Source organism: Leopardus geoffroyi, chromosome E1, assembly GCF_018350155.1.
Source record: "Leopardus geoffroyi isolate Oge1 chromosome E1, O.geoffroyi_Oge1_pat1.0, whole genome shotgun sequence".
In the NCBI taxonomy this organism is placed as follows: domain Eukaryota; kingdom Metazoa; phylum Chordata; class Mammalia; order Carnivora; family Felidae; genus Leopardus; species Leopardus geoffroyi.
In genome coordinates this window covers 56,624,017-56,645,064 of record NC_059330.1, presented here as the reverse complement: position 1 = coordinate 56,645,064, position 21,048 = coordinate 56,624,017, and the positions used below count along the sequence as shown (strand labels likewise).

The window sequence follows — 21,048 nt, the reverse complement described above, 5'->3', positions numbered from 1 at the left end:
GACTCCGCGCTTTTCGGCCCGCCCGCCGGGCTCTGCGCAGGCGCGCCGGACAGGGGCGGGGCGCGTGGCCGCGGCGCGGCGGGGCGGGGCGGGGCGAGCCAATCAGGGGATTCATTTCCGGGTGGCGCGGGCGCCATTTTGTGAGGAGGGCTATAAACGGGCGCTGGGGCCGATTGCCCGCCCAGTTGTTTCTCTGGTGGAGTCGGCTCCGTGGGTGTCTCGCTCGCGTCGCCCCGTCCGGCCTCTCCCAGCGTCTCCACGCGGGAGCCGACTGCCAGAGGCGCGGCGCGGCGTCGAGCCGGGCTAGTCCGAGGAAACCGCCGTCTCCGCCGCGCGCGCGGGCCCGTTCGTTTGTCGGCGCGCAGTCGCGGCCCCCGGCCGACTCTCCAGGGCCATGAGTTACGGTCGCCCGCCTCCCGATGTGGAGGGCATGACCTCCCTCAAGGTGGACAACCTGACCTACCGCACGTCGCCCGACACCCTGAGGCGCGTGTTCGAGAAGTACGGGCGCGTGGGCGACGTGTACATCCCGCGGGACCGCTACACCAAGGAGTCCCGCGGCTTCGCCTTCGTCCGCTTCCACGACAAGCGCGACGCCGAGGACGCCATGGACGCCATGGACGGGGCCGTGCTGGACGGCCGCGAGCTGCGGGTGCAGATGGCGCGCTACGGCCGCCCCCCGGACTCGCACCACAGCCGCCGGGGCCCGCCGCCCCGCCGGTACGGGGGCGGCGGCTACGGGCGCCGGAGCCGCAGGTGAGCGGGCCGGGGGAGGGGGGGGGCGGCGGCGGCGGGCGGGGTCACAAAGGTCCGCGGGACACGTGGCGGCGGGCGGGCGGGCGCGCGGGCGGCCGCGGCGGGGAAATGGCGTCCGGGCGGGCGGGCGGCGCGGTAATGGCGGCCGGGGCGGGCGGGGCGCGCGGCCCGAGGCCCCGCCGGCCGCCCTGACGCCCCGCCCGCCCGCCCGCCCGCCCGCAGCCCTCGGCGGCGCCGCCGCAGCCGCTCCCGGAGTCGGAGTCGCTCCCGGTCCCGCAGTCGCTCCCGCTACAGCCGCTCCAAGTCCCGGTCCCGCACCCGCTCGAGGTCGCGGTCCACCTCCAAGTCCAGGTCGGCGCGAAGATCCAAGTCCAAGTCGTCGTCGGTGTCCAGGTCCCGTTCGCGCTCCCGCTCCCGGTCCCGGTCCCGGAGTCCTCCGCCCGTGTCCAAGAGGGAGTCCAAGTCCAGGTCGCGCTCCAAGAGCCCCCCCAAGTCTCCCGAGGAGGAAGGAGCGGTGTCCTCTTAAGCAAATGGTAATGTCCGTGGGCGTCCGAGGCGCACGCACCACCCGAGCGCAGAGATGGGGTTTGCGGTAGCCGTTTATGATCCGTGTTGGTAGCAAAGCGACTCCCGACGTCGGGAGCGCGGCTGTGAGCTAACTCGGCTTTGGGAGTAATTCTGAAGAGAGGGGTCTGCAGAGAGGATGTGCGTGAAGCTTAGATAATAATGGCTGTTTCGTGAACTGTTTGAGACCTATTAATGAAAATGACTATTTCTTGCTGTTTTTATCCAACGTCTGCATTTTCCCCCTTTAAAGCTGCGGTCTCCTGTTTGATAAAAGAATATTGGCCAGTATTGCAGATTTTAACTGATTTGGCTGATCCTCCAGGGACCAGTTTCTGTGGGCGTGTATTGGAGCAGGTTTGTCTTTAAATGTTAAAGATGCACTATCCTCTTAGAGAAAACAATCAGTTCAACTATTGTTGTACTGACTGGGACTTCGTATTCTAACGGATGTGGCAAACGAATTGCAAAGCGGAGCAATGAACTTTTGGAACCCCAAAAAAGTTTACAGGTATCGCACTGGGTGGGGAAAGGATAGTGTGTCTTTAACTCTTAAATTGTTTGGTCCTATTTTTTAAAAGGAAAGGGCCCTAAGTAGCTCGCGATATTTAAAGCCTTTATTCTCAATTGCCAAACGTTTCATTTGAAAGCTAAACGTTTATCGTAAAATAGACTGTCTGATTTCAAGTTTTGGTTTGGATACGGTCCTTTTTTTTTTTTTTTTTTTTTTTTTTTTTTTTTTTTTTTCCCCTCCCCCTCTCTCTTCCTTTTTTTTTCCCCCTTCCCCCTCCTTTTTCTTTTTCCCTCCCTTATTTTTCACCTTGGTTATTTGGCCAAGATTGCATAAACACAAATTTGTAAAAGCGGATGGTTAGTCTTTGTGAAAATTTCCCAATTGGGCCTTTCTTTAAAAAAAACTGATAATGGCTGGGTGGAACCTTTCCGTAACCTACTTGTTTCACCAGAGCCTTAGTCAGTACATGCCTGAAACTGAAACCATGTGCACTTTGGGTAACTTCATAGCGATGGAAGGTAAACTGAACTTTTTTCTTTTCAAACCTAGATGTGTCGGCGAGCAACATAACTAAAGGAAGACTTGGGGGAAAAGGACCACATACTCAGTCCATCGAAGAGTCCTTGGAACAAGCAACTGGCTATTGAAAAGGTTATTTTGTAACATTTTGTCTAACTTTTTACTTGTTTTAAAGCTTTGCCTCAGGTGGCAAACTTCATTTTATGTGCCATTTTGTTGCTGTTATTCAAATTTCTTGTAATTTAGTGAGGTGAACGACTTCAGATTTCATTATTGGCTTGGATATTTGAGGTAAATTTTCCTTTTTGTTTATATAGTGCTGACTTTTTTTGTTTGAAATTAAACAGATTGGTAACCTAATTTGTGGCCTCCTGACTTTTAAGGAAACGTGTGCAGCCATTACGCACAGCCTAAAGCTGTCAAGAGATTGACTCAACATTGCCTTCATTCCTTAAAATTAAAAAGCTACAAAAGTTGGTGTCAGTTTGTTTGTATATGTTATTTACCTTCAGATCTAAGTGGTGATCTGAACCCAAATTTGTGTAAAGACTTTTCAGGTGAAAAGACTTGATTTTTTGAAAGGATTGTTTACCAAACACAATTCTAATCTCTTCTCTTGTGTATTTTTGTGCACTAGGCGCAGTTGTGTAGCAGTTGAGTAATGCTGGTTAGCTGTTAAGGTGGCGTGTTGCAGTGCAGAGTGCTTGGCTGTTTCCTGTTTTCTCCCGGTTGCTCCTGTGTAAAGATGCCTTGTCGTGCAGAAACAAATGGCTGTCCAGTTTATTAAAATGCCTGACAACTGCACTTCCAGTCACCCGGGCCTTGCATATAAATAACGGAGCATACAGTGAGCACATCTAGCTGATGATAAATACACCTTTTTTTTTTCTCCCCTTCCCCCCAAAATGGTAAATCGGATCATCTTCATGTATGAACTTAAAATGCGGAAAATGTTAAGGAAGCAAATGGTCTGTAACTTTGTAAGTACTTATGACATGGTGTATCTTTTTGCTCATGAATATTCTGTACTATAACCGTTGTTTCTGTAGTTTAATTAAAACGTTTTCTTGGTGTTAGCTTTTCTCAGAATATGTCTTGGTCTTTTTTTCCCGCTTATTTGAAAGACCTGTGCAATTATCTTGTGAATTGTTACTGACTGTTATAGTATGAAAGCGAAATGTTTAGTACTTGACCTTTTTTTCCCTAAGTTAAAAAGTGGAAACCCCGTTTCAGCACCCACTACCCCTAAAATCCATGCTCTAAGGTAGCACTTTGTGGAGGTTGCGGGTTACCCCCCTTCTGTCATAGTCTAATTTATGTCGTATTTTTATGGATTTTTAAAGAACAGTCCAAGTCCTTTTTCTTACAGGTGTGTTTATTTTTTGTTTTCATGGCTTTGTAACCCACGAGTGTTGTCCAGGTGACCCACCACAATCTTTTAAGGCCGACAGATCTGACCATCTTCAAATCCAGTGCTTGTACTCACTCCCAAGAAGCTAAAATGGTCTGAGTTCTAATTGGCACGATAGGTTGTAAATCAGTGTTGACATTGCCCCAGAACAGCCTGTATGTAGGTATGATTCAGAGACAGTCCTTTTTTGCAAAGGAGATGACCAGCATTTCAACAGTATGTCTTCCTGGGAGGGCAGATTCTGCTATATCTTCCTTGTTTGCACCAAAAGACTCCAGAGGAATGTGGACACATTTCATATCCCACTTGTAGAGCAAAGCTTCAAGTGACCAGTCAGCACTGAAAAAGAAATAAATTGTTTTTTTGAAATTCTGCTTTTCCTGTTTTGCTTTAGATATGTATATTTTTTAAAGGTTTTTGTTTGTTTGAGACAGAGTATGAGCAGGGGAGGAGGGGCAGAGGGAGAGCGAATCCAAGCAGGACCTGAACGTGGGGCTCGATCTCATGGGCCCCGGGAGATCGTGACCCGCACGGGGAATCCAATTCAATCTTTAACCTAGAGTACAATTTAGAGTAAAACCAGGATTACGCAGGCTTACCTTCTTACCTGGTAAGTAGACCACAGTTGGACCTTGGGGTTCTTTTGCATCAAAAAGTATACTGTAGTTAAGATGTCTTCAAAGTCTGGGAAGAAAGGACTTTCCTTAAAAGAACTTAAATCACCTTCAGCCAAATTTATGATTGAAGAGCAAAAAAAACGTTTACCTTCTGGTTCAAAGAACACATCAGATGCAAGAATGATGTCTTGTGGTGGCAGAGCCAGGAGATCCGGACATACGTGGCCCCACGTGAGTCCTACAACACGCACCTGTGGCAGGTTGTTCATTTCCCGGCTCTGACGGCACATTTCGAGGCAGTGAGGCAGTTCTGAACTGTCGGACAGTATTACCTCGGCGCCACATTTTGCAGCCACGATTCCTGGAAGGCTCACTCCGGCCCCAATCTGATGAATATAAAAGATCGCATTTCAAAGTTTTCCTTAGCATCGCAGGGAATTTGGGGTTTTAGTTGCCCTGAGTACAGGGTCAGGGAGTTAAGCATATTCTTGAGCTCATGTATGCACAGTGTGCCATAACTAGACATTGCCTTTGTATGTGAAGCTTAGGTTTTTGGGTTTGTAGAAATCAAGTGGTGTCTCTTAATTGGATTGAAAGGTTAAGTCCCATACAGGGCCCTAAATTCTGCAACTGACAATATTGCTTCCAAATTCCCATGGGCATCTCTGGCAGTTTATTGCTGAATATGCCCCAGGCAGTTTGGACACTAGCAGCATTTAGTTCTCTCACAGTCCATAAAAGAGCTCCTAATTATATGGGACACTGGGTCTCCAGAAGCTTGATGGGTGACTTCCATGCATACAGCCATTCTGGCTGTTACTACCAATCGTAACCTCTTTTATGTGGCTCTAGCCTGACAGATCTTCAACAGGGTTCATACCAAAGGGGATTTTCCAGTTGGGACTTCAAAGTGCTGAAGTCTTAGGCATACTAAGGAATAACTGAGGAATGCCTTTAGTGTCTATTTGGTTGAAGCACAAGTTTCCCATTTTCCAGTTTTAAGGACGGGGGGGGGGGGGGGGGGGAGATTCTCAATCTGAATGTCTACAAATTGCCAGACACAGCATGCCAAGTGCCTTCACACCATTCACTTACGTGGTTCTGCAAAAGTTCAGAGGGGTTACAAGTTTTGGATTTGTCTTCAGCCTTAGGGTTTAAGCATTGTACCGTCTGCAAACTTGACAAAAGTTTTTTTCTCTAAGCCCTCAGTGGTCTCAAGTGGAGTGATAAGGAAAAGTAGAGGACACTCAAGATTTCCAAAAATGGAAAGGGCTGTTTTTTGAGAAACCGCACATGTCACAGTAGACCCCAAATGACCCAGTTGGGACACCCTGGAAAGAGGGCCTTAGGGATTGCTTCCATACCAAGATTCTAGAACTGAAATTAATCAATGGGCTTCACTTAGAGTAAGGGTCGGCAAACTGTAACGGGCCAGATGATAAATATTTTAGTCTTGGTGGGTCTCCTGTGGTCTCTGGGTATACGTTCTTTTTTTACACAACTTAAAACGTAAAAAGCGTTCTTAGCTCATAGAACTTACAAGCGGGCCAAGTCCTCCGATTTTAAAATATTAAACAAAAGCCAGTAACCAGCACATAGACTTAGATCTGAACATAGGATTCTTGGAAACCTCAGGGGCACTTGTACCTCTAAGACAGCCTTGCCTAGCAGAGATCTTCTGTGAAACCACAGGTACTGAGCCAGGACCACCGCACAGGGCCAAACATACATTCCGTACTGGAGGTGCAGGACCTGAAAAGAATTTTTTGTAAGCCAAAAATAACTCATCTGCTGGAAGTTGGAATATTTATTTTTATAGCCATTACTGAGTGCCTGACACTGGCATCTATTACAAAAACGGTGATTCCCTGCTGTAAAGTTCACATCCCATGGGGCATATGAAACTGCAATACCACAGGATAGCCACTCTTCACTCAACGAGCATTTATTTCAGGGACTGGGAGTGATTTAGTGGGCTATGGATGTAAAGCTCATGGAATACACATGTACATACCCTACTAGGAAGAGACAAGCCACAAGTAAGCAAATATGTTTTTGGCTGGTGTGGATGCTAACACAACAAAACCGGGTGATGGGAGTGGTGGGGGCAGGGAACAATGGGGGGACAGTGATCACACGGTGGCTGTCCTAGATAGGGAGAACGGTTCAGACAGCACCCACAGCAAGCGCATGGGGGCTGGAGGCAGGGTTGGGGTAGTACAAGCAGAGGTCAGAGGGAAGGCAGGGACCAGACCTGTGTGGTCTTCTGGGCCACAGGAAGTTTAGCTTTTACTGTAAGTGCAGTAAGAATGTATCCGAGGATTATAATCACAGGCACAATTTGGTATGGTCCTGGGAAACAGGCTAGGGAGACATTCCAGAAGAGGTTTGAGTGCAGCTCGGTTCTGGAGTTAGGAAGGCAGGCAGCATACAGAGCCTTTGCAAAGACACAGAATTGCGAGAGAGGCAAATTAAACGGCTCACGCCTTTGGAACGAGCCTGCCTGAGTTCAAACTCCAGATATGTAACTGACTACCTGTGCGACCTCACCTGCCATTCAACCTGTCCGTGCTTCAGTTTCCGCCACCGCAAAACACTATCCCATAGGGTGATGGTGGAAGATTCGACGCAAACTTAGTACAGCACCAGGCACAAAACGAGCACACACAGTGAGCGGTTATTAAAAGACTGCAAAACCGCAAGTCTGTTTTCTAGAGCAAAGGGTGCTGCTAGTGGTTGGAAAGGGCGCTCAAGTTTTCAAAGTACCAAAGGTGAAGGAACTGGAAGTTTGAACTCAAATCATTCAATTCACTCTCCAAAATTTTAGTGCCTAAAATATGCTAGGCACTGGTTCTGGTTCTTAAGTGTAGGGCGTGCATGGTGAATAAAATGCCTGCCCTGGTAGATTTCACCCAAGAGACATTAAAGGGTTTCTGATCACAGCAGTTGAGTTTGCCGATTTGGGTGGAAAGAGGTCTTTCTTCTCACACGGAGTATCTTCACCTCCTAAATGCGGGAAGAAATCAAGTGGGTACTTCAACGGGAAGGCATTTAAAAACTATTAGAAACGGTTTCACTCGAGACTTTACCTCCTCTTAGCCATTTATCATCTTTAAAATATTTATTTATTTTGAAACAGAGAGACCGCAAGTGTGAGTGGGGGAGGAGAAGAGAGCGGGAGAGAGAACCCCAAGCAGGCTCTGAGCTGAGACGACGACCCGAGCCCAAATCAAGAGTCGGACGCCCCTTCGAATTGTTTTGCTAATTACCTACCTCACACACTGCTGTTCAGATCTAAACACGGCCACGTCAAAATGCTTCGAAAAACCGGACGCATAAAGTATTACTATTATTACTGAGAGTTTGGGGCAGCTGTAAACCGGAAGGAACGGGTGCCAACCCACGGAACTTTATTCGGATAGTGAGGGTAGAATTCCCGATCCTAGATAAAGCTGAATTAAGAAGCCCTTCTACTAGGTCAAAGGAAGTGTTCGGTGTCCAAAATGTCACTTTTCGGGCAGGAAATATTTGATGCGGAGGGCTCTCTTCCTGGCAGGACCCCCAAGTTTCTTACTTCAAGACTGTCAGAGGGCTTCCCACCGCGATCCTTCCCGCTCGGAGGCCCTTCCTCAGGCAGGGTAGCCGCCAGATCCCGTCCCCCACCCCCTCCCAACACCCCCCCTGCCCGCCACCCCCAGGCCGCTGAGAACAGCTCCTGCCCCGGGCGCCACCGCAAGGGGCCGGAGACGCCCCCCGGCGGGTGCCGCTGCACGCACCTGCGGGACGCTGACCTCCAGCACCGTCCCCTCAGCCCCCAGGCCCGGCTCCTCTGAGAACCGAAAGCGCTGGGCCCGAACCACATGCCCTCGAAGGCCACGCTCGCCCGTGGGGGAGTCGGTGGCCCCCCGGCGGGCCGCGAGCAGCGGAGGGCGCCAGGTTGCCAGGCTGCGCACGCGGGGAACCCCGGGGCCGGCTGGAGCCGCCTCACCGGCGCCACGTGGCCCTTCGCGGGCCCTGTCGGGTCGCCGCAACGGGACAGCAAGGGCGGGGAACACACCCCTCGGGGGACGATGTGGCCGTGCGGCAAGAGACCAAAGACCTGGCAGAGAAGACAGGAAAGACAGGTGGCCTCGGCCGCTCGCACGCCGGAAACGGGCGGCGGAGTAAGCGCTCGCTTCCGGAAGTGACGTACACAGCGGAAGCGGGCGCGGGAGAGGCGGGACCGCAGTGAGGAGGAGCCTCCATCGGCCTGACCTTCCCAACATGGCGGCGAGCCGGGGAGTGTGAGGGCGGACCCCGGAGGCGCCCAAGCCAATGGCTCACCGCGAGAGGCCCGGGGGCGGGGAAGACGGCAGCCGCGTGCCCAACCCGAGGCCCGGGAGGTGGTTGCGCAGTGAATCTTCTGGAAGGCGACTTTAAAGGCGCCGGGCCAGAGCGAAGGGCGTTTCGGTGCCGCCGCCGCCGTCGCCGCCGCCCGGGCCGGGGAGGGGGCGCGTTGGAAGCAGAAAGCGAGCTGCGCCGAGGTGGTCGCGGGAGCAGCTGGTGACCCGCGCAAGATGAACCACAAGAGCAAGAAGCGGATCCGCGAGGCCAAGCGGAGTGCGCGGCCGGAGCTCAAGGACTCGCTGGACTGGACCCGTCACAACTACTACGAGAGCTTCTCGCTGAACCCGGCGGCCGTGGCGGTGAGCGGGCCGGGGTCGGGGTCGCGGGCCGGGCACGGGCGTCTCCGGGCGGCCGGGGACCTCTCCGGGCGCGTCTCCCCCGAGTTCCGATGGGCTCACCTGCACCCCGCGGAGGTCGGGGTCGTCGGGGGCCGGATTCCAGGGCCGACCTCCTTCCGCCCGCGCCGTGGCCGCCGCCTGTCCCGGGGCAACTGGAGGCTGACGCCTTTGGCGCCCTCAACGAGAGCTGTCGCTCCTAGACCCCTTTGGGCGGCGGCGCCCTCTGGGACCTGGCTGTCAAGGCCCACGAGTGGGAGATGCGTAGCCCCCTTCCCCTGGTGGGGCGGCGCTGGGTGCGACGTGTCAGTCCGCACGCAGGTCCTTATCCCTTCCCCCGCGTCCCACCCCCCGCAAGATAAGCCGGAACAAGAATCTGGCTCCTTAGGTGTGTCATAGCTAACTGGACCTGGGGGACGCCGTCTTCTACCACTGGACTTTTTTTGTTTTGTTGCTTTTGCCTTTTTCTAACTGGACGGGTCTTTTCGGATTCCCCCAGGATAACGTGGAAAGGGCAGACGCGTTACAGCTGTCCGTGGAAGAATTTGTCGAGCGCTACGAAAGACCTTACAAACCCGTGGTTCTGCTCAATGCCCAAGAGGGCTGGTCTGCTCAGGAGAAATGGACCCTGGAGCGCCTCAAAAGGAAATACCGGAACCAGAAGTTCAAGTGCGGTGAGGATAATGACGGTTACTCAGTGAAGATGAAGATGAAATACTACATCGAGTACATGGAGAGCACTCGAGATGACAGCCCCCTTTACATCTTTGACAGCAGCTATGGCGAACACCCCAAAAGAAGGAAACTTCTGGAAGACTACAAGGTGCCCAAGTTTTTCACTGATGACCTTTTCCAGTATGCCGGGGAGAAACGCAGGCCCCCTTACAGGTAAAGTACTTGGGGGTGAAGCCCTTAGGCTCTTCTGTACGACAGGATGTGTCACCTGAGCGCGGTCAGCCAACCTTTTTCCAGAACACTGAGTGGTTCTCCTTGGCTGCACATGGAACGTAGGGGGTTACTGCTGCCTGACCAGGCCCTGCCGCCACAGACGGGTTTCATTGGTTTGGGTTGCCACCTAGGCATCAAGATTTCAGAAGGCTCCCCAGGTGACTCGAACATTCAAGCAGAGTTGAACTACTGATCTTTAAGGGTGGCTTCTAATTTTTTTTTTTTTTAACGTTTCTTTATTTCTGAGACAGAGAGTGAGCAGGGGAGGGGCAGAGAGCTGGGGAGACAGAATCCCTTGCAGTCTCCAGGCTCTGAACTGTCAGTTCAGGGACTTAAATCCACGAACCGCGAGATCGTGACCCGAGCCGAAGTCGGATGCTTAACCGACTGAGCCACCCAGGCGCCCCAAGGAAAGTTTTAATAGTTAAAGCCCAGTAGTAGGCCACATCGGTGATTTTTATTTTTTCTTTTATGGAGCACTCCAGGCACGATTCGTTCAGCGTTCCCTTGTGGCAGGGTCTGCGTGATCTCTGAAATAGAGGCCACGTAACGTGTTTTATGAGACCACGAACTCACTGTTTTGTAGTATGTGTGCGCAGAGTCAGTTTATCCTTCACATCTTGGACGTTTCTGTCCCTCAGGTGGTTTGTGATGGGGCCGCCACGCTCTGGAACCGGAATTCACATCGACCCTCTGGGAACCAGTGCCTGGAACGCCTTAGTTCAGGGCCACAAGCGCTGGTGCCTGTTTCCTACCAGCACGCCCAGGGAACTCATCAAGGTGACCCGGGAAGAAGGAGGGAACCAGCAAGACGAGGCTATTACCTGGTTTAGTATCATCCATCCCCGGACGCAGCTTCCCACCTGGCCGCCTGAATTCAAACCTCTGGAGATCTTACAAAAACCAGGAGAGACTGTCTTCGTACCAGGTATAGAGGAACTGAGAGAAAGCACATTGTTTGATTTGTTTTGTCATTTCGGAGCAGAAGTAAATGCAGAAGGAGTCAAAGAGATTCCCCTGCATGCTGACTCTAAATGAATTGACTGGTGCCCGCCTCGGACAGTGAGGTCTGTCGCTGTGCCATCAAGCGCTTAGGGGGCTGCTGTCCACATTTCTTGTAACCTGAATCTATAGTGGCTGTCGGGAAATTTCCTGTATGTAAAGAGTGTGCCCATCTCTGTCCCTGGTAGTTACCTAGTGTCTTTGTGGATGTGCGGTGACTTGTGTGTATTTCTGCAAATTGGGTTTTTATTTTTATTTTTTTTTAATTTTTTTTTTCAACGTTTATTTATTTTTGGGACAGAGAGAGACAGAGTATGAACGGGGGAGGGGCAGAGAGAGAGGGAGACACAGAATCGGAAACAGGCTCCAGGCTCTGAGCCATCAGCCCAGAGCCTGACGCGGGGCTCGAACTCACGGACCGCGAGATCGTGACCTGGCTGAAGTCGGACGCTTAACCGACTGCGCCACCCAGGCGCCCCTGCAAATTGGGTTTTTAATACAGTGTAGCATTGGCTGGGTTGAGTCAGGAAATAGGAACTTGGGGCCAAGAGGCAGGAAGTCCCATACCTGAAAACTACACTTTGGAAAAAAAACAAAAAAACGACACTTTGTTATGATAGGTTAAGTGTCGAGGGGGCAAGGGTGTTTAATATTTAAGATAGGTCTTATGGGGTGCCTGGGTTGTTCAGTCGGTTGATTGTCCGACTTCAGCTCAGGTCATGACCTCACAGTTCGTGGGTTGGAGCCCCGCGTCGGGCTCTGTGCTGACAGCTCAGAGCCTGGAGCCTGCTTTGGATTCTGTGTCTCCCTCTCTCTCTGCCCCTCCCCCGCTCATGCTCTGTCTCTCTCTGCCAAAAAAAAAAAAAAAACATTAAAAAATAAATTTAAGGCAGGTCTGAATAGGTATTGGGATGGAAACTGAAGAACTTACTGCTTTTATAGTTTTGATCACAGTTTTGGATCAGCAGGGGTCCACACGCTTTTTCTGCAAAGGGCAGAGAGTAAATATTTTAAGCATGGGGGTTGGGGGGCAGACAGTGTTTATTCCAACTGCTTAATTCTGCCCTTGGAGCAGGAGAGCAGCCACGGACAGTCTGGAAATGAGCAGTCACAGCTGTGCTCCAGGAGAAGTTTACATGGGTTAGTTGTGATTCCTGGATCAGGAGAAGCATTTACCACTCGGGGTCTTCTGTCCCTGAGTCCCTCCCCGTAGATTGGAACCCGCTGTTGGCAGGGTTTTTGTCATCCGTGATTTTGTACGGAACGCAGCCCTGTTTAACTGCTCATTTGTTGGATTTCAGGAGGCTGGTGGCACGTTGTCCTTAACCTTGACACCACCATTGCCATCACCCAGAATTTTGCCAGCAGCACCAACTTCCCTGTTGTGTGGCACAAGACGGTAAGAGGAAGACCCAAGTTATCGCGGAAATGGTATAGGTGAGAGACGTTTCCTTCTCCTTTTGCCTTGTTCCAACTCCAACCCCAGAGGTGAAGTAAAAAAAAGTCCACCGCTGCAGTAACGTGTGCTGGTCTGAGGCCTGGGAGAGCTGGGGCTGCAAAACCTCATGGGCAGAGGCCAGGGGGTCCAAGGTCAGGGCTAGTTCTCAGGACGCTTGCCAGCCTCGAGGCGACAGGGTAAGACTCTGCATGTTTGATCAAAGTCAGTCCGTCAAAACATGGCCACGATTGGGGTGTTTCTTTTGTTTTCTGTTTTGTTTTGTTTTCGATTTTTGTCCTCCCCGCCCCCACCCCCACCCCCCCCCCCCCAACACCCCAAAGGCTAGCACTTAGCAAAGGAAGCCATGTTGTTTGGGTTGTATTTTGGTTCTTTCTTTTTCTTACTCAGAAGCATTATGCCCCTTTGAACTTACTACCTTCAGTTCTTGTGAGCGAGGTGACTGCCCTGGAGACTTAGCTCCTCTGTTTATCCACAGAACAGATACAGCACGGGCAGCGGCAGTGCAAGCCACCCCCAGCCACCCCGTGCCACTGTGTCCCAACCCTGACCTGGAGGGACCAGCTCTCGGGGTAAGAGAGGGATCCTGGCTTGGTCAGTGCTCAGCTTCCCTGCTGAGAGGGCCAGCAAGGGTGGTGGCTTTGTTCTCCCCGGACCCTCGGGCACCTGCGGCCCACTTACTTTGTCCCACCGGCCGCTGTGTGCCGTGACTCGGTCGTTCTAAAGGCCTTAGCCGCACAGCAGGTGCTTTGTCCCTGGTTAGTGCGGACGCCAGATGAGGTCCCTGAGGGGAGGGTTCCCGCCTCTGAAAGTCCAGTTCAGGTGTATCTTCGAGCGAGGGGAACCCTCTCTGTTACTTGACGTTTCTTATTTCTTACAAATCTGATTGTTTCTCCGCTTACGAAGGGAACTTAACCGAGCCCGACTGCAGTCACTGAACGCTGTGTTGTGGAAAGGAAGGGTTTAGAAAATCCACTAGGAAAGGTTCAGGAGGAAACAAACAGAAAAAAAAACACAAGGAAGAGAGACTTTTTCTCCCAGGTGGACGAAAGCGCAGCCTGACTCAGGGCAACTGTGCCTCACACGTTGGCACTACAGCCGGCTCCTTTGCGAAGGTCAGAGTGAGCCGCGAGCAGCCAGTTCGCCTTTCCGGAGAGCCTGGGCGGCAGGCACGCGGGGGCTTCTGCTCCCGGCCTGCGGGTGCGTGTGTCCTCACCACGTCCCCGTCCGGCACTCCCGGGCGCTCCCGAGAGAGGCAGGCCTCAGCTCCGGGTTCGGGGTTAAATGTGCTCGGTGTGCTCGCCGGTCCCAGCGCTGGGAACGATGTTTCTTGTCTCTCAGGATCTTGAAGCAAGAGCACCCCGAGTTGGCGGTCCTGGCCGACTCGGTTGACCTTCAGGAGTCCACAGGGATCGCATCCGACAGCTCCAGTGACTCCTCCAGTTCCTCCAGCTCCAGCTCGTCCGACTCGGACTCGGAGGTGAGGCCCTGCTCCCTCCCCAGGCCTCCCGGGAGGTCACTGGCACGGGGACTCAGCGGCAGCCTTCCCTCCTCCTGGCCTGGAGGGAGAGAGCGGATTCCGCCAAAAGCTCCGGCTGCCACCCTCCCTGCTGTGTGGTGAATTCCGCCCAGTTTGTAGCCTCGCGCGTGCGTGGGGGGTCATCGCAAGAACTTTGGGAGGCAAAAGGAGTGTTGGGGGATCTCGCTGAGTGAGCGGCCCAGGGTCACACAGCTAGCAAACGGCAGCGTGGGCGTTCGGACGCAGAGCCTCGCGAGCTCAAAGCCCGTGCTGAGAATTTTCCCTGCGGATGTAACCCGTGAGCCTGGGATCCGCGCAAGCTCAGCGGCTTGTTAAAAGCTAACGGGATACCAGGGAAGAGGGACCTGTGCCCTCAGCGGGTGAAATTGCCGTCCTACCGCTTCACAGAATCCGTCAATTTGGTGTTCCCCAGGGGGCGGGGGAGCGAGACTGTGCAAGGCCCTATGTCCCCTCTCGCCCGCCTCGGGGTCTGTGTCCGCGCAGCGGGATCGCATAATGCGGCGTCAGAACGCCGGCTGTAGACCGTCCTTAGAGCCACATCTTGATTCTAAACCCGTAAGCCCCCCATCAGAGAACGCTGGCGGGCCCCCCGGTGTCTGGGGGCAGCTGCGGTGTTTCCGGGGCTGGGTAGCGGGGCCGTGTTGCGGAGCCGGCAGAAGCAGCTGCTTCGCTTCTGGGAGAACCCGGACATTTGTGCCGTTTCTGGAGGGCGGAGGTTTGTTGACAGACCGGGTTGCATCCGGTCGAATTCCTGCTTTTCTCCTTCCGTGTCCAGTGTGAGTCCGGGTCTGAAGGGGACGGGACGACGCACCGCAGGAAGAAGCGGAGGACGTGCAGCATGATGGGAAATGGGGACACCACCTCCCAGGACGACTGTGTGAGCAAAGAGCGCAGCTCCTCCAGGTGACCACGCACGGCCGCCGTCTGCGTAGGAGGGACGTGGCCACACGAGGGGCGGGGCCCTGGGGAGGTCAGCCTTTTGGATCCGCGGTCAAGGGGAGGGCCGGACAAAGGCAGAGAATGAGGGCGCTCTCGGAATACGAGTCCGTTCACTCTGCCTTTGCTGCAGTGGCTTTTTTCACCGCTACGGGTGCAGATTAACGTGGCTTCTTTTACGCGGAAAGGCAAGAATCTGTGTGGACGGTGCCAAGGACACCCTTAATGTTATTTAATAAAAATTAAATCCGTTTTCTATCCTTGCCATTTTTTCCCCTCGAGAATACCAGAAACCCCCGCTTGTTATTCTTGCGGCCTTGGGGGACAGCAGGGACTCCGCTGGCGTGCGCGCTCGGTGGGGAGGCGATGGTTACGGCTGTACAGGCGGCAGCGCGGGAGAAGTTCCCCGTGCCTCCTGAGGGCCTGGGGTGTGGCCTCCTGGCGTTGTCCCCCACTGCCGTCATCCCTTTGAGCGCTCACACCGAGGGAGATGGCGGCGCAGAACTCGGGTGTTTTGTGAGGTCTCCGTCCCGTCTCCCACGCTCGTTCGAACCAGAGTGGATCTCAACAAGCGAACGCTTAAAGTCACTAAGGTCATTTCTGCCAGCAGTGGCCCTGTGCTGGGCACATGACGGGCTTACGGGGAGGGGGGTTGGTGGCTGCCGTGCGCCCCGGGGCCCGGATCCCAGAGCCCCTTGCCACGGAGCGAGTTGCAGTGCGTCTGCAACGGGGAGACGGGGAGACGTTTCGGGAAGGTAGTCAGATACTGAAGCTCCCACGACTTTTTAAGTGTCTGAGGCCCCGGCAGTACCGCGGACGACGTCCCTGTCGCGTCCTTTGTATCTCTGAGCAGAGTGTTGTCTTCGGTGTGTTAGGAAAGTTTAGGACCCATGTTCCTTTCTGTCTGTTTCCCTCGTCCTCTGCAGTCACACTGGAATCCCACGAGAAGTTCAGGTGTCCTGTTCACCTGAATTTGTGGGGCTAGAACGTGCATTCCTCAACCCAGTCGCCCTCTTCAGGCCGCTCTTAGATTTCACTTCTTGCCTTTTTAAGGCGTCTGTGTTGTCGCGGACTCACTCCTACCTGCCCGCAATGCGTGACTTTGTAACTTGGAAGGGAAGGTCGTAGGGACAGCCCTGCCCTTAATGCCACGTGGGGTCCTGGGGTTCGGCTTTAACGTTTCCTTCCAGCTTTGCACCCGCTGTGCCGTCTACGTGCTGATTACAGGCAGTTGTACTTTCCTTGGCAGGATTAGGGACACTTGTGGAGGCCGGGCTCACCCCTGAGCAAAGAGAGAGACTGTCCCTGAGGTGGTTCCTGCGTACGTGGTTGGCGGCCACCTGACTCAGTTTTCACGTCTTCTGCTCCCTCCTTCTCCTCTGTCTTCTTTGAATTTGGATCATCCTTCTCTGGTCCAAGCTTCTGTCTTCGGTCAAATGCTGTTTTCACTGCTTCCTAAGAATAGATGGCCAAGAAGTTTAAAAGCTCACGACCCTCAGTGAAACCCCGAAACGCTGCAGGCCCGTGGGCCCCTGGGTGACAAGGCCTGTGCTGTCTCTGAACCACGCTGCTCCGCCCCGAGGCTGGAAGGCCGCCATCCCGGGAGCGGCCGGCTGCATCTGACCCCTCACCGACCGTTCGTGCGGAACCTCTGCCGTCCAAGAGCCGGCTGGCTGCCCACCAGCGGGCCCTGAGGGGCGAGCGGACTCGGATTTGCGTGCGAGCCGGTTACGCGTACGGAGTGCCGCGTGTGCGCCACCTCCCCGTGTCACCCTTTGTCCGAAGCCGCGTGGCGGTGACCCAGCCGGCGCGTGCGGCCCCGCTCACCACCGCGAGCACTGTCTTGTGACGCGTTCCCTTCTCTCCGCCGTCAGAGGGCCTCGTGCGTCCCGGCGGTGTGTGTGTGCCGAGTGTCCTGGGGGGAAGGACGCCGCATCGGGGTTTGGGTTGGGGACAGAGCAGGAAAGGTGTTCAGTGCATTCTCATCACGGAACGCGAATGAGGAACGGGGCTGCCTCCTGACAGACGTGTCCTGGTCTTTCCTGCCGCGTGATCTGCTTCGCGAGAGACGTCGCGATGAGTGTCCCCATTCGTTTGACCGGCAGACACGAGGTGGGCGCCTCGGGCTGCACGTCTGGAGTGAGGTCATATACGGTGCTTCTCGCCTTTGGGATCTCGTCTGGGCTTCCAGACAACTCCGCCGTGAACGCTTGGGGATTGACCAGCAGGTTCCACGTCTTGCCCTCTTCATTCTTACCTGCTTGCCTTAATCCGTCCCTGAATTCAACTAAACTTAAAAGTAAAAGGGGGCTTGGCAGGGACGTGCCGTCTTCTGGGTGGGCACGCAGGCCAGGGCACGAGCAGCCGGAGGGCAGAGGAGCTCTCACCGTAGTCTCCCGGGCGAGCCGCGAGGTGTGTGCACGCATCCTGGAATCGTGTGGTGCCGCCTCCCCCAGATCCTCCCGACACTTGGAGTTAATCTGGGGAACCCCAGGTCTCTTCTGTGCAGAGGTTACATTTTTAACAGAGTGGTTATCATTTCTCGACACTAGGTCGGTCGAGTGGCTTTACTCTAGGAGGTTGGGCCCCTATTTTGTGTTTTCTGCATCCTCAAATGCCAATCCAAAGAAGCGGCGGATGGGATGGAGAACATCTGCCACCTTCCTCAGCGCTGGCGCCCGTCACCCGCCCTCTTTTCCCCCCGCCCGGCCACGGGGCTCAGGCGGCCCCGGGCTCCAGGGTGTGTGTGCGTGTGAGTAAAGTCACACACGGAACTTGTAACCTGTTTGTATTAATACCTGAATGGTGTTCCTCCTCCTTTTTAAAATTTTCTTGCCATCTTCAAAATAATTTTTTCATCTCCCCAGTATTGCTACGGGGCGATCGCACCTTCCTCTCAAATTCGTACCAACTTCTCTCTAAGCCTCGGTTTAAAGGAAAACCAACAAAAGCAAAAGGCTATTTGCCGCCAGGGGGCGTGCAGTGGCTGCGACGACAGGGTAGTTTAAATTGGAGAGATTAGCCTCCCCACCCGCCCCCCCCCAGAGGCTCCAGCGATGGGTGATTCCTGTTTGACAAACAATACTCAGAAATAAGGGATCCAGCTCATCTGGCAGGCTCGCAGTCCCTTCACCTGAAAGCATCTGGCTCACACAGATTACGTGCTGCCATTGGGCTCTCGCTGGCCCACGAATGACCATGGGGCAGTCTTTGTTTTAGCCAGGCCGGGATTCAGCACCTCCCACGCCTCCCCTTTTACTGTCACCGTGGGCCAGCCGAGCACACCAGTATGGAAAGAAAGCAGGGATGGGGTGCGGAAACTGAGAAAGGAGTGGAGTGATGGCCGGGTGCTCAGGACAAGGTAGAAAGTGGGGACCAGGGCCATCTGTTCTGACGTCAACCCTTCTGCCCTCGTGGCCTGAGCTGCTCCGCGTGCCATCAGCAGTAGTGAGAGAAGGATCCCGCGTGAAACTATTTTCTAGGGATCCTTCCCTAGACCCAATGTGCTGGGTCCTGGAACGAGGGCTCTTGGACCGGTAACTGATTGGAGCAGGTGGCTGAAGACACTGGGGGGGGTGGGGGAGCCTCTGGGGCTTCGGGAGTGAGGGTTCTACCATCAGCCTGAGTATCCAGGGCCGCACACAGGGGCCTCTGGGGTCATCAGTGGTGCTGGGATATTCAGGGTGACACCTTTGAGGGGAGAGCCACCAAACGCAGGGACGTTGTTCACATTTGGCTCAGGCTCGCAGATGCCCATTGATTAGTCGTTCGAGCACCCAGCCTGCATTCGAGTGCCAGCCACTGTTCTAGGTGCTGGAGGTGAAGCAATGACGAGTCCAGGTCCCTCCTCTCGTGGAGCCAAGGGACAGTGAGTGTGCTGTGGTTCCCAAGGGTCGCTGGTCGGGGTAGGTAGAGTCCAGCATATCCATTTCCGCGGCCAGAAGAGCAAGTTCAGACTTTACAAAATACAAGTTGATGAGATCTTCATAAAAGAACGTAATTAACATCATAGCCGTGTTCTTAGTATTTGGTTTCTCTTTCTAAATTAGCTAAAGATATCTAAGGGGGTAAGCAAGAAAGTTGCCGGTATAAGTTGCTTCACGAACTTATTAGAGGTTCCGCCTGGATGTGATTTAGGACCTCAGATGAGCGTGTGGGACAGAGCGGGAGTTTTGCGGTAAATGTCGTAAAAAGTGCTTTCTAAGGACGTAGGCGTGTAAGTGCACAGCTGTAGGTTCCTCGAATCCTGTGTAGCGTTTCCACAAGTAAGTCGTTTGTCATGTGTGCTGGTACTGTCGATGGTTCCCCGCGGAGCCTGGTTCCTCCTCACACTCCCCTCCCCGCCTTCTGCCACAATGTTCCAATGATGTCACATTCTGTACAGCCAAACTAGACAAACCTCGTGCCCCGGCCCCTCAGGTGGTGGCTGTCATCGGTAGTTCAAAAACGGGACACTCCTCGTGTCCCCTGAGCACTGGCCCGGCCGGCTGTCTCCAGGGTGACTGGACAGTGCGGAAGGCCGGGGACCATGTGCTGAGTTGAGTCCTCATGCCTCCTGCAGCTGTCACACGCACCCAGCAGCCTCCTACGCCTGCTTTCATCTCGCCGTGGGCTCCGCCACCAAATGCCTGTGGCTCTGCCATTTGACTGGTATTTTTAACTTTCACTTGGATGAAACTTGTTCATCATTTTAAATAAAGCAACTTGATTTGGAGTTGGGTTTTTTGCATTGTTCTGTTCTTGTTTCTTTCCGTTATTCATCTGATAGTTGATACAGAACGTGACCGAGTTTGCACAACGGGCCCTCTTACATAGCAACTTTGAAACAGTGAGGACAGGGGACAAGGAAGAAGACCCACTTAGCCCATAAGTCCCCTTGTGGTCAGAAGCCAGTAGCTAAGACCTAAGCCCCACTCCACATTTTGCAGTTACGGGCTGTTTTTCATCGGTCACCACTGAAATTCCTTTTGCTTGTACCCTCATATTATGTGATGCGGCAGGATTAAGCTTGCCTTTTGCCCATTGGTCATAACTGGACCAGGAGGAAGCCTGAGCACACTCTAGCATCTTCCATTTAAACAGCGCTCCATCTAGGGGCGCCTGGGTGGCTCGGTTGGTTAGGGACCCCGGCTCAAGTCATGATGTCACAAGCCGTGGGTTCGAGCCCCGCGTCGGGCCCTGTGCTGACAGCCCAGAGCCGGGAGCCTACTTCCGATTTTGTATCTCCCTCTCTCTTTGCCCCTCCCCTGCTCACACTCTGTCTCTCTCTCAAAAATAAATAAACATTAAAAAAATTTAAACACTCCATTCTAGCTGCTTGGCTCACACCAGATGTCAGCTCAGGCACTGTAATTTTTCCAAAACAGCAGTAAATGTATCCGAAGCAAAAACCAGCGCCCGTTTTTTCAGCTGGTACCTGACATGCTTCGTCCGCCCTGTGTTTATTGGGAGCGGGGGAGAAATCCTGTTTCGGGTTACAGCGTAGTCCTCTCAAACACACACTGTTCAGCAACAGAGCCCTGGAAGGATCTGGAGGAACAAAACCAGTACACTTCCCTTCATTCCACCTTCGCTAACCTTCCAGAATTACTCCAAGGGGAAAAGCCAGTAGGGGACCAGAGTGGACACAAGGCACCTGGAGCTGAGTTCCAGAAACAGCCTTTGGGGGGCAGCCACGTTACAAGGACGCTCGTGTGGAAGGCTGCTGGGTCTCAGCCCAGAAGGGGCATCCAGCGGCCAGGCTCGGGCAGTGTCCTCTGAAAACGCTGTGGACGTGTCCGGGGAGTGGCCGGGAGTAAAGCGGGGTTGACCTTCGCTTTGCACCGTCTTGCCGGCAGTCCAGGGCCACGGTTTAGGCGAGCCTTCCGGCCTCACCGGGCCTCGGCATTCCGCTGGCGGTTCCAAAGTGCTGTGAGATGGCCTTCTGTACCGGGCGGAAATGCTGCCGAAAACGACGGTAATCTGAGGGCGCCCGTGGAATGAGTGTTGCAAGCCGGTTTTCAAAACAAAAATCTAAGCGCAAAGCTTAGGGGCCCGGGGCGGGGCTGGGACTCGTCCGGCCTCA

At 53.9% G+C, this 21,048-nt stretch overlaps 3 protein-coding genes across 14 annotated transcripts; 2 read left to right on the top strand and 1 right to left on the bottom strand.

Annotated features, from left to right (window-relative positions):
- Window positions 1-110: 110 nt before the first annotated feature.
- SRSF2 (serine and arginine rich splicing factor 2) lies at window positions 111-3,429 on the top strand. 9 transcript variants are annotated; one of them, XR_006715199.1, is made up of 5 exons: window positions 130-756; window positions 979-1,289; window positions 1,574-1,677; window positions 2,384-2,485; window positions 2,991-3,429. XR_006715199.1 is itself a non-coding variant. In XM_045489736.1 (3 exons), the coding sequence occupies exons 1-2, from the start codon at window positions 395-397 to the stop codon at window positions 1,280-1,282; spliced, it is 666 nt and encodes a 221-aa protein (XP_045345692.1). In that variant the 5' UTR covers window positions 111-394; the 3' UTR covers window positions 1,283-1,289; window positions 2,384-3,429. The 9 variants fall into 9 exon arrangements, 3 of the variants coding, with proteins under 3 accessions (XP_045345692.1, XP_045345694.1, XP_045345691.1); XR_006715196.1 differs by having other exon boundaries at window positions 2,384-3,429; XR_006715197.1 differs by having other exon boundaries at window positions 131-756; window positions 979-1,677.
- Window positions 2,074-8,571, bottom strand: METTL23 (methyltransferase like 23). Of its 2 annotated transcripts, XM_045489733.1 has the most exons (5): window positions 8,158-8,571; window positions 6,029-6,133; window positions 4,530-4,767; window positions 4,364-4,448; window positions 2,074-4,103 (listed from the first exon to the last, which is right to left on the bottom strand). In XM_045489733.1, exons 2-5 carry the CDS (start codon window positions 6,110-6,112, stop codon window positions 3,935-3,937), a joined length of 576 nt encoding a protein of 191 aa, XP_045345689.1. In that variant the 5' UTR covers window positions 6,113-6,133; window positions 8,158-8,571; the 3' UTR covers window positions 2,074-3,934. The 2 variants fall into 2 exon arrangements, with proteins under 2 accessions (XP_045345689.1, XP_045345690.1); XM_045489734.1 differs by lacking the exon at window positions 8,158-8,571 and having other exon boundaries at window positions 6,046-6,133.
- A 160-nt stretch (window positions 8,572-8,731) lies between these two features.
- Window positions 8,732-19,698, top strand: JMJD6 (jumonji domain containing 6, arginine demethylase and lysine hydroxylase). Of its 3 annotated transcripts, none has more exons than XR_006715192.1 (7): window positions 8,732-9,066; window positions 9,602-9,990; window positions 10,692-10,978; window positions 12,354-12,489; window positions 12,987-13,080; window positions 13,850-13,988; window positions 14,824-14,893. XR_006715192.1 is itself a non-coding variant. In XM_045489731.1 (7 exons), the coding sequence occupies exons 1-7, from the start codon at window positions 8,938-8,940 to the stop codon at window positions 16,268-16,270; spliced, it is 1,245 nt and encodes a 414-aa protein (XP_045345687.1). In that variant the 5' UTR covers window positions 8,736-8,937; the 3' UTR covers window positions 16,271-19,698. The 3 variants fall into 3 exon arrangements, 2 of the variants coding, with proteins under 2 accessions (XP_045345688.1, XP_045345687.1); XM_045489731.1 differs by lacking the exon at window positions 12,987-13,080 and adding an exon at window positions 16,234-19,698 and having other exon boundaries at window positions 8,736-9,066; window positions 14,824-14,951; XM_045489732.1 differs by lacking the exon at window positions 14,824-14,893 and having other exon boundaries at window positions 8,733-9,066; window positions 12,992-13,080; window positions 13,850-13,956.
- The last annotated feature ends 1,350 nt before the right edge of the window (window positions 19,699-21,048 follow it).

Excerpts from the sequence above, each read along its gene's own strand:
- SRSF2 (XM_045489736.1), top strand. The coding sequence starts at position 395 with ATGAGTTACGGTCGCCCGCCTCCCGATGTGGAGGGCATGACCTCCCTC. Across the intron at positions 757-978 it reads TACGGGCGCCGGAGCCGCAG|CCCTCGGCGGCGCCGCCGCA; the intron begins GTGAGCGGGCCG and ends GCCCGCCCGCAG.
- METTL23 (XM_045489733.1), bottom strand. The coding sequence starts at position 6,112 with ATGTATGTTTGGCCCTGTGCGGTGGTCCTGGCTCAGTACCTGTGGTTT. Across the intron at positions 4,768-6,028 it reads TAGGCAAGGCTGTCTTAGAG|ATTGGGGCCGGAGTGAGCCT; the intron begins GTACAAGTGCCC and ends TATATTCATCAG. Across the intron at positions 4,104-4,363 it reads TCTACTTACCAGGTAAGAAG|TGCTGACTGGTCACTTGAAG; the intron begins GTAAGCCTGCGT and ends TTTCTTTTTCAG.
- JMJD6 (XM_045489731.1), top strand. The coding sequence starts at position 8,938 with ATGAACCACAAGAGCAAGAAGCGGATCCGCGAGGCCAAGCGGAGTGCG. Across the intron at positions 12,490-13,849 it reads TTATCGCGGAAATGGTATAG|GATCTTGAAGCAAGAGCACC; the intron begins GTGAGAGACGTT and ends CTTGTCTCTCAG. Across the intron at positions 14,952-16,233 it reads AAAGAGCGCAGCTCCTCCAG|GATTAGGGACACTTGTGGAG; the intron begins GTGACCACGCAC and ends TTTCCTTGGCAG.